Source organism: Scyliorhinus torazame, chromosome 7, assembly GCF_047496885.1.
Source record: "Scyliorhinus torazame isolate Kashiwa2021f chromosome 7, sScyTor2.1, whole genome shotgun sequence".
In the NCBI taxonomy this organism is placed as follows: Eukaryota; Metazoa; Chordata; class Chondrichthyes; order Carcharhiniformes; family Scyliorhinidae; genus Scyliorhinus; species Scyliorhinus torazame.
The window spans coordinates 137846519-137856548 of record NC_092713.1 but is presented as its reverse complement, the minus strand read 5'-3'; the positions used below and the strand labels follow the sequence as shown (position 1 = coordinate 137856548).

Genomic DNA, 10030 nt, shown 5'->3' with positions numbered 1-10030 from the left:
AAAGAACAAATTTCGGTCTACCATGACTGAAGAGCGCTGAAATTCTTTATGCATATTGTCTCTAGAAAATGACATTGCAAGGAAGCTCTCATATGACAAAACTATGAATATGTTGCTAGAAAAAACAGAAAAAAGAGTACTTTGTAAAATGTGCTTCATGTAGTATGTATTCTCATAGGTGTCCAAAATAAAAGATTATATTGACTGTGGTCTTTTCTATGTTTTATTGCATTATTCTATGATGCATCATGTATGGATATAACATTTCCCTAATTTTCATCCCTCCATAACTCGAAAACTATAAGGCATAGGAAATTTTTATTCACACCAGTGACTTTGACATGTGAGATAATCCAGTACAGCAATTTTGATCAAAATCTGAGATGTAGTGGTTAAATTTTTTAAAAATTTGTGGTGATCTGTCGTGGAACAACCCCATTGAAGAAGATAACAGTGGTTACCCAAACCTCTTTGCTGGTTGCGAAGGGGCCCCCATAACAGTTCAAGCTTCAGGGCCCCAAAAATGTAGGTCCGCCACTGCCTCCGCAACCTGGTGCCATGGGCTGTTGACAGGTGGCACCTGGCCATGCAAAACAACCCCACCCCCAATTGCCGGCGCTCCCCACCCTCCCCAGACACCAGCCCCGACATCCCCCATCCCACCCCCACCCTCCCCAGACACCAGCCCCGACACCCCCCACCCCACCCCCACCCTCCCCAGACACCAGCCCCGATAGCCAGCATGACTGGTTGACGCCGTTAAAATACCATGTTTGATTTACACCGGAGTGAGCTGCGGTCACGTCGGCGGGACTTCGGCCCATTCGGGCCGGAGACAAGCAGCAGGCCCATGGACCAGCACGCCACACCAGTTCTGCCGATTCTGCGGGCCACGCGGCACAATCCCCGTTGGCGAGCTTTTTCCCAGTTCGGAGCATCGCTGTCCTGGCGTAGAAGCGGGGTGGCGGGATTCGCGTGCCCCCCGCCGATTCTCCGAGCCGGCATGGCATCGGAGAATCCCGCCCATTGTCTAAGGAACCTTGGTAAGTTACTGCAGTGTGTCTTGTAGATGGTATACACGGCTGTCACTGTTCGGCGGTGGTGGAGGGTTTGAATGTTTGTGGAAGGGGGAAGCAATCCAGTGGACTGCTTTGTCCTGGATGGTGTCGAGCTTGTTGAGTGTTGTGGGAGCTGCACTCATCCAGGCAAGTGGAGACTATTCCATTATACGCCTGGCTAGTGCCTTGTATATGGAGGGTCAGGAGGTGAGTTACTCCCCGTACGATTCCTAACCTTTGACCTGCCCTGGTAGCCACAGTATTAATGACTTGACCAGAGACAGAGGCCAGCCAGGCAGAGCTGTGAACTGAGAGTGAGCGGGCTGGGCAGCAACCAGACTGGGCGGCGAGGGCGAGAGAGAGCAGAGTCCAGGCCAGATAGCCAGCAGCAGCAGCAGCCAGTCAGGAGCACATGCAGTTGTTGAGGGTCAAGGATCGAGGGCCAGACACCCACAAGGTGAGCAGAGCAGCAGTCGGGAGGTGCAAAGAAGGCCAGGAAAGCGCCGGCGTCATGTCTCGGGAAATTGAGGAGGATATGACCAGTGGGAGCGGGGTGACTCGACCAGAGCCAGAGGCCAGCCAGGCAGGAGAGAGTGAAAGGGCTGGGCAGCAAGAAACATCTTCTTTCTTCTTGATCTTGAGAGACCAAGACAGCCTTATGGAACTGTCCTGTGACAGTGCTTTAAAGCTGGATTTCTCTCAGAACTCCCTAACTGATATTTGACTTAAAGTTCCCCAGGAATATTCAGAACTGTCCCATTGGCGGGGTTTCTCAGACTTGTGAAAATTAAATTGGCCTTGAGGGGTTCATTGCCGAGGTTTGCTCAGAGGCGGCAGCCGTTCAACTTCTTTGAGAAAAATTGAGCTGTCAGAACGGGGGGAAGGAGAGGCATGAGAGAGACGAGTAAGGACCTGGGGCGGGATTCTCCGACATCGATAGTGGCCATCGAGTCTGCACCGGCTCTTGGAAAGAGCACCCTACCCAAGGTCAACACCTCCACCCTATCCCCATGACCCAGTAACCCCACCCAACACTAAGGGCAATTTTGGACACTAAGGGCAATTTATCATGGCCAATCCACCTAACCTGCACATCTTTGGACTGTGGGAGGAAACCGGAGCACCCGGAGGAAACCCATGCACACACGGGGAGGATGTGCAGACTCCGCACAGGCAGTGACCCAAGCCGGAATCGAACCTGGGACCCTGGAGCTGTGAAGCAATTGTGCTATTCACAGTGCTACCGTGCTGCCGTGTCAGAATAGTTATTGTCATATTTGCCAACTCTGGCCTCGGGTGACTGTCTGTGTGGAGTTTGTATGTTCTCCCCATGTCTGCATGGGTTTCCTCTGGGTGCTCTGGTTTCCTCCCACAGTCCAAAGATGTGCAGGTTAGGTGGATTGGCCATGCTAAATTTCTCCTTAGTGTCCAAAGGATGTGCAGGTTAACTGGGGTTAAAGGAATAGGGCAGGGAGTGACCTTAGGTAGGGTTCTCTTTCAGAAGATCAGTGCCGAGTCGATGGGCCGAATGGCCTCCTTCTGCGCTGTAGGGGTTCTATGGTTCTATAAGTCATCCAGGACCTGTACAGCCTGTAGACCGACAATGATACAAGAAAACCCATTGCAAACTGAGGTCTGTTGTGGATATGCTGTAAGGTTCTGTCACACACTGCCTTTTATCTATTTTCATGATGGCATAACCCAAAAGTATAACCATTGTAAGCCCCTGTGATCTGAATTGGATATGGTTTTTTGTATGTGTATTTCTTTAATCTCTCCAAAAACAGACATTTGGCTCGAGAAGCCATGATAAAAATTGATAAGCTGTTTTACTTCACAATAATTTCAAAACAAAGAACAGTTTTATGGTCAGACTCAGTTAATCAGTGCATCTTTATGCAAAAATAAAAAACAAAGAATGTACCAGTCTTCAGTACACTAGTGGGTCATCTATCCTTACCGATAGAAGATTTATTCCAAATGTCTCCCCTGAACTGATAAGCATTTGTTTCGACCAAAGCCCTCACTGTATAACTGCAACATAAGTGTTGCTAATCCTAAATTAGAAATCTAAAAATTGGGATGAGTGAATGAAAGAAAAAAGAAAAGAAGAGATGGCATGAAAGGAAGGGGAAAAGTAAGAAAGGAAGGAAAAGTGCCGTTTTCCTGCCAAGAGCGATGACCAAACACCTAAGAAAACTCTAAATGTGCTGCGATAATTTGAAACCACTCTTTGCTCGATGAGCAATGCCTTGGTTTGTGCCTGAAGGGTGGTTACTCTGTTGTACCAATGAGACCCTGCCGTCCTCATCACTTCAAAGCAACTTGTGAAAAAACTAAGAGACTCATCTATCAGAAGATACTAGACACAAAAGAAATGGGGACTTTGGTTCCCAATTAATTGCTTTTGGGCAGGGGGCAGGGGGAATTTGGGTAAAATTAAGAAAATAGCCTCAAGAATTTAGGGTTTTGCTTTTCCAGCTTTATAACATCACTGCTAAGGCCAGACCCTCCCTGCCCAGCCATTTAGAAAAGTTTATGAACTACAATCTGGTTTGGGCAGCATGTGACACAGTGGTTAGCACTGGGACTGCGCCACTGAGGACCCGGGTTCGAATCCCGGCCCTGGGTCACGGTCCGTGTGGAGTTTGTACATTCTCGCCGTGTCTGGGTGGGTTTCACCCCACAACCCAAAGATGTGCAGGTTAGGTGGATTGGCCATGCTAAATTGCCCCTTAATTGGGAAAGAAATAATTGGGTACTCCAAATTTATTTTTAAAATATTACTTCTGGTTGTCTCTACAGTTTCCACAGAGAGTAATACTCCTTTGACTAGATGAAGTATATTTATGCCTATTCATTGGTTATACATATCAAAATCTTTTTCTGGCACAGTATCCTGATTCACAGTCGATCATACAGCGCATGATATTTTTTGTATATCTACAGCTGCCTGTGTATAATCCTGCTCAACATTTCTTCCTAACATAGTAGCAAACTATGAGAGTGCCTACCTTGAACCAAAGACATAGTAAATTCCAAGCTGGGCACCAGAAACATTTGTTACTGCTCATTTCTGAATATTTTACTGCCATATGGCATCTAACTCGCTGCTAACATAATGTTAACAGGTATCATCTTTATGGATTCCAAGTCTTCACATAAAGGTACAAAAAAATAAATGCAACTATTAAAGCTTTATTTTGAATTGATACCACATGCACTTTTTCCTATTACAAAATGACCTGAGGACATGCAATAAATTTGATCATGAATATTGCTTGCAACAGTACAATAAAGAGCAAAATTAGCAAAATACAAAACCATTCCCGTAACGTCAGATCTTAACCGACAAATGCAAAGAGCTAAACTTATTTAATCTACCACCCTGGAAAGACAGTATGGAAATCAACCCCAGCCTCATCTTGACATTCTGTTGTGGCGTGATGATTTGTGTGGAAGAAAGCATTATCACCGTGTGAGACATTCAGGAGGAATGTAATGTGTGGCACTTCCCATCAACTTTTCTTACCTTGGATGGCAACAATTGCTGATTGTGCGATCTGTCCATAGACAATATAATGGTGTGGCGCACTGATGCAATACCACTCCAAGTCTGAAGCAGTTCCTGATTTACACGGGAGTCAGTGAGTGAATGTTAACTGCTGTCCCAGGGTGGGAGACGAAAGAAAGCTCTGTTGCCATGGTATCATAGCACAAAAGGCACCGAATATCTGGAAATCTCGCCGCCAGAAAGCTGCTGTGACATGGGCAGTTGAAAATGTCCAAACTGTCATTGATATGTTTCTGTTAGGCATAGATATTAAATGTTACTGAACCAAGATGGGATGGATATCAATAGACTACTGGGTTCAAAGATTATGCCCCCTACCTCTGGTGAAAATAGTTTGATAATGCGCACTGTCTAACCTCACACAAGAAAAATTATCACTTATATTGGACACTTTTGAAGGCTATTCATGTCCGTTGAACTGTACCTCAACTTAAGTTCTAAAGATCAAAAATTAGAAATGAGGAAAGTGTAAATGGACTATATATTCGCATGAAGTATATATTTTAATTGCTAGATTACAGATGCTTAAATCTTACATACGTCTCAAACTTCAAATACTTCTCAAACTTCAAATACTCTTCTGCTTATAATGATCATTTTTAAGAAAGCGCGTAAGGAAAACAATTAGCAGATGGACTCAGCTTCATCAAAACCTTTGAACTGGCTGGTGTCACGTTAATTATCATGCAGCATTGTGATTTGAAGTTTAATGGTCGTTATTATATCGGGAGGCCACATGGGCCCGATCTAAAGCTTGTATGCTCCAAAGAAAGTCATCAACTCATCAGTACTAACCATTCCTGGATGTGAGACACTGACAAACAGCTGCACTCCTTCACTCAGATGGAATATTCCTGCCTGAAAGGTGTTTTTCCCCCATGCTCCTCTGCCACTGCAGTAGTTCATGACGTTGATTTTCATCAGACTCAGGTCGTTTAGATAATACTCATTGCGCTTGACTACAGTTTGTTGCAACAGGACTGTCTCACATTCCATTCCACGGAAATAGATTTTTGCGTAAATAAAGTACTGTCCAGTTTCATTGATGACCAACGCTCCATCCTTGTACTGAATCCCTTGTAGAAAGGCATGACCCAAATAAATCTCCCACTTCAATCTTCCGGAATGATCAGTTGTTGTTTTTCCTGAAATTGCATATCAAAGTTAGACAAATATGTTATCTAATGCTTCTTTAAACATGTTGAATAACCATAACTGCTTTAGATATATACACTGACCTTTTATGTCCAAGCAGATTGAAATAATTATCCAGAGTTTCAAGTTATATATATTTTAATGTTTTCTGCTTAAAATAATCACCATTTCTTTTTTGTTTCTTTATATGGTTATTCAGAATTTTCTTCAATTTTATATTCTGTGATTTTCAGTCATCCACGTTTGACTTATTTTTTTCCAGAAATTTATTTCCCCTTATTCTTTCCCAGTAACTGGTTTCCTCTTTCACTTGTCCATCCCTATGAAACGCACACGAATATCTACAAACCTGTGAGGTGGGCAGCCATTTTAACTTCATTCTTTGGCTTATTGGTCCTCTCCTCAGCTCCTACAATGTAGCAAATTTAGATCTCATTAGCTTAATAGGCCATCATATCACCATTGAGAAATAAAGGCATCAGTTGCACGATTTCCTCACTCACCATGAATTTATCTTCATTCAAAATGTTTCTTAAAAATGAGTACTCACCAATTTGCTTCTCTAGTCTATTCTGTGGCGTGCCATCAATTTTCTGGAAATATTACAAATGTTTAGCCCAACTAGTTCTGATCTCTTCTTTTATATGTACATTTTCAATTTCTTTCAATACTCTACAAATTGATAACTTACCAGCTTCATCCCCTCAACTTCTTGTTGGAGTTGGTGTAAGTAATATGTACCAAACGTAAGCCCAGTCAGTGCTATAAAAAGCATACTGATAATCACAAAATGGCAGACTTTCAGCCAGCCCAATTTCTTCTCAATTCTGAGCTCTTGAAGGGGCACAGGCCATGCAGTTGTCGGGTGACAAGAAGGGGGGTTCTCACCGTCAAGCATTTGCAAAGAATAAAGGTTCCTTCGCTGCATAACCTAAGACCAATTTCGATACAGACACAGGATGGTCCACTTCCTATTGAAGCTGCCTCTTGCTCTGCCGGTGAGCAAGCCGCTAGTCTGTAATAAATTGTTTACAGTGACCTAATTTGCTTCCTTATTGCCTCTCTGTAAATAGGTGACCTTTTCTAAAACAAAGATCACATGGGCCAAGTTTGTTTTGAAGCACATTTAGGCTCAAGCACCATCTCCACCTTTCATTGCAAACAGTTGCACAAGACCCAAATGATAACCACATATATCACATGTAACAGTAATTCAGACAACCTCTGCAACCTTTATTAATCAATTTGCTTTCATAATTTAATAATCCTTTCAAAATTAATTTTGTATACAATTTTACAACCTCCTTTGTACAATGGTCTTTTAAATTTGCATTTAGTTAAAAAAAAGTATTAGCTTTTGTGCTGCTTTCAATTTTCATTCTTTATAACCCTTGGGTTAAGAAAGGAAATGAAAGTGACGACCAGGTTGTAACTCGCAAAATGCTTTAAGTAGTTTATTTTTAAAAGTAAATTTAGAGCACACAATTTTTTCCAATTAAGGGGTGATTTAGCCTGGTCAGTCCACCTACCCTGCACATCCTTAGGTTATGGGGGCGAAACCCACACAAACATTGGGAGAATGTGCAAACTCGACATGGACAGTGACCCATGGCCGAGATCGAACCTGGAACCTCAATGTCGTATGGCAGCAGTGCTAACCACTGTGACACCATGCTGCCTTTTAGGTTGTTAATTAACCCTTTCCCAACCTCAAGGTGACTGAATTGACTGAATATAGGTACAAGATAATAATACAGAGAAAGAAGCATTCATTGATTTAGTTCCAGAAAATAAAGCGGGATAGATATCTTAACCGAATAGGAGAAGTTGAAAATAGTGGCTATGGCATTCTCCGTAAGCAGACACCGAAACCGGGAAAGGCAATTCGGCAAAGAATCGGTTCCAACACCGAAATCGCGGCAGGCGCCAATTTGACGCCAAATCGCAATGCTCCAGCATCTTGACAGCAGCGTCAATGCGTTCTGGAATGCACTTACAGTAGACACCTTTTACATATTATTAGCAGGCCCGACCCAGTATTCTCCGGAGCCTCCGCGAGTCTCCGCTCCGATGGGCCGAGTTCCCGACGGCGTAGTTCACTTGTGTCTTGAAAAATCGTGAAAGGTGTGGCTGCTGCTGAGGGCGAGAGAGGGGTTACAGAAGGTGTCCAACATCCCATAGTTTGCTGACAGTTGTGCCGCCGGCCGGGGGGTTTCTGCCCTGGCCGGTGGGAATAGAGGGGGTTGGCCAGGAGGTGGGCTGTGGGGCTGGGATAGACGGGCGTGGAACACCATTGCCGCAGTTGGCAAGGCAGCCATGCAGCTATGCAGCTGCGCACATCACTAACAGCCCACTTTGAACCTAGTGCCATGGGTCAAAAAGGTGTCCCCCCCGTCGGTTGCCTTGTTGGTCTTGGGGTATGATTCTTGCTTCGGGACTTCCATTTGCGATAAAGGTGTCCCCTCCAGGGCACCCCCCTGACCCATCAGCTCCAGCACAATAGGTGCCATCCTTTTGGCTGGGATGAGTGTGTGTAGGAAGTGTAATGTGTATGTGCGGCTGCACCTTGTCAGCTGCCCAAGTATCGATCACGGACAGTTTTTCATTGGAATAAATTGTGTTCCACGTGGCACCGCTGCTAGCCCCTCAATGGTAGTGGAATCGGACCAGGTGCAGCGCCAGTTTTTCTGTCGTAAAAGTCCACAGACTCTGCGTTGGTGTCAACACTTAGCCTCAGAAACGGAGAATCCCGCCCACAGTTTCCATATGATGTTGGATTAGGATAATGTCATTTGATCCTTCGAGCCAATGTGGCTATGTCTTTTTTTTCATAAGTTTAAAGTACCCAATTATTTTCTTTCCCAATTAAGGGGCAATTTAGCATGGCCAATCCTTCTACCCTGCACATCTTTAGGTTGTGGGAGTGAGACCCTCGCAGACACAGGGGGCGTCATTCTCCGACCCCCCAGCAGGTCGGAGAATGGCCGTTGGCCGCCGTGAATTCCGCCCCCGCCGGTTGCCGAAGTCTCCGAAGGGAGAAAAGTCGGCGGGGCGTTAATGTCGCCGCTGCCGTCGGAGAATGTCATGCGTCTGCGCAAGGCAGCCAATTTTCGTCCTGCCGATATTCTCAGTTCTGGATGGGCCGAAGTCCCGTCGACGTGATGACCGTTCACGTCGACGTAAATTAAACCTCCTTTTCATCGGCGTGACCCTGTGCTCCAGGTTCACGCCGACCAGCGTGGAGGTGAGTGACGGCCTGGGGGGTTGGCTCTGGGCAGGCGATGGCGTGGCCGCAGTCTGAATGTGTGAGGAGAGGTGTGCCTCGGGTTGTGTGTGTGTGTGTGCGGCGGGGGTGGGTTAGAGTGGGCTGGGCTCCGGGGGAGTGCCGGGAGGGGAGTCCGTGCCGGGGAGGGGGATGGGGGGCCCGTGCCGGGGAGGAGGTTGGGGTCCGTGGCAGGGAGGAGGTTGGGTGGTCCGTGCCGGGGAGGAGGTTGGGGGGGTCCGTGACGGGGAGGGGGATGGGGGTCCGTGCCGGGGAGGAGGTTGAGGTCCGTGCCGGGGAGGAGGTTGGGGGGGGGTTCGTGCCGGGGAGGGGGATGGGGGGGTTCCGTGCCGGGGTGGAGGATAGGGGGGGGGGTCCGTGCCGGGGAGGGGGATGGGGGGTCCGTGCCGGGGTGGAGGTTGGGGGGTGTCCGTGCCGGGGAGGAGGTTGGGGGGATGTCCGTGCCGGGGAGGGGGGTCCGTGCCGGGGAGGAGGTTGGGGGTGGTCCGTGCCGGGGAGGGGGATGGGGGGTCCGTGCCGGGGTGGAGGTTGGGGGGGGTCCGTGCCGGGGAGGAGGTTGGGGGGGGGGGGTCCGTGCCGGGGAGGGGGATGGGGGATCCGTGCCGGGGAGGAGGTTGGGGTCCATGCCGGGGAGGTGGTTGGGGGGGGTCCGTGCCGGGGAGGGGGTTGGGGGGAGGGTCCGTGCCGGGGAGGGGGATGGGGGGTCCGTGACGGGGTGGAGGTTGGGGGGGGGTCCGTGCCGGGGAGGAGGTTGGGGGGGGTCCGTGCCGGGGAGGGGGATGGAGGGTCCATGCCGGGGAGGAAGTTGGGGGGGGTCCATGCCGGGGAGGGGGATGGGAGGGGGTCCGTGCCGGGGAGGGGGATGGGGGGTCCGTGCCGGGGTGGAGGTTGGGGGGGTCTGTGCCGGGGAGGAGGTTGGGGGGGGTCCGTGCCGGGGAGGGGGATGGGGGGTTCGTGCCG

At 48.0% G+C, this 10030-nt stretch overlaps 1 protein-coding gene across 1 annotated transcript; it reads right to left on the bottom strand.

The window, feature by feature from the left end:
- Positions 1–4236: 4236 nt before the first annotated feature.
- LOC140427328 (tumor necrosis factor ligand superfamily member 6-like) lies at positions 4237–6762 on the bottom strand. Its single transcript, XM_072512884.1, has 4 exons — positions 6479–6762; positions 6338–6380; positions 6137–6196; positions 4237–5777 (listed from the first exon to the last, which is right to left on the bottom strand). The coding sequence occupies exons 1-4, from the start codon at positions 6713–6715 to the stop codon at positions 5380–5382; spliced, it is 738 nt and encodes a 245-aa protein (XP_072368985.1). The 5' UTR covers positions 6716–6762; the 3' UTR covers positions 4237–5379.
- Between the last annotated feature and the right edge of the window lie 3268 nt (positions 6763–10030).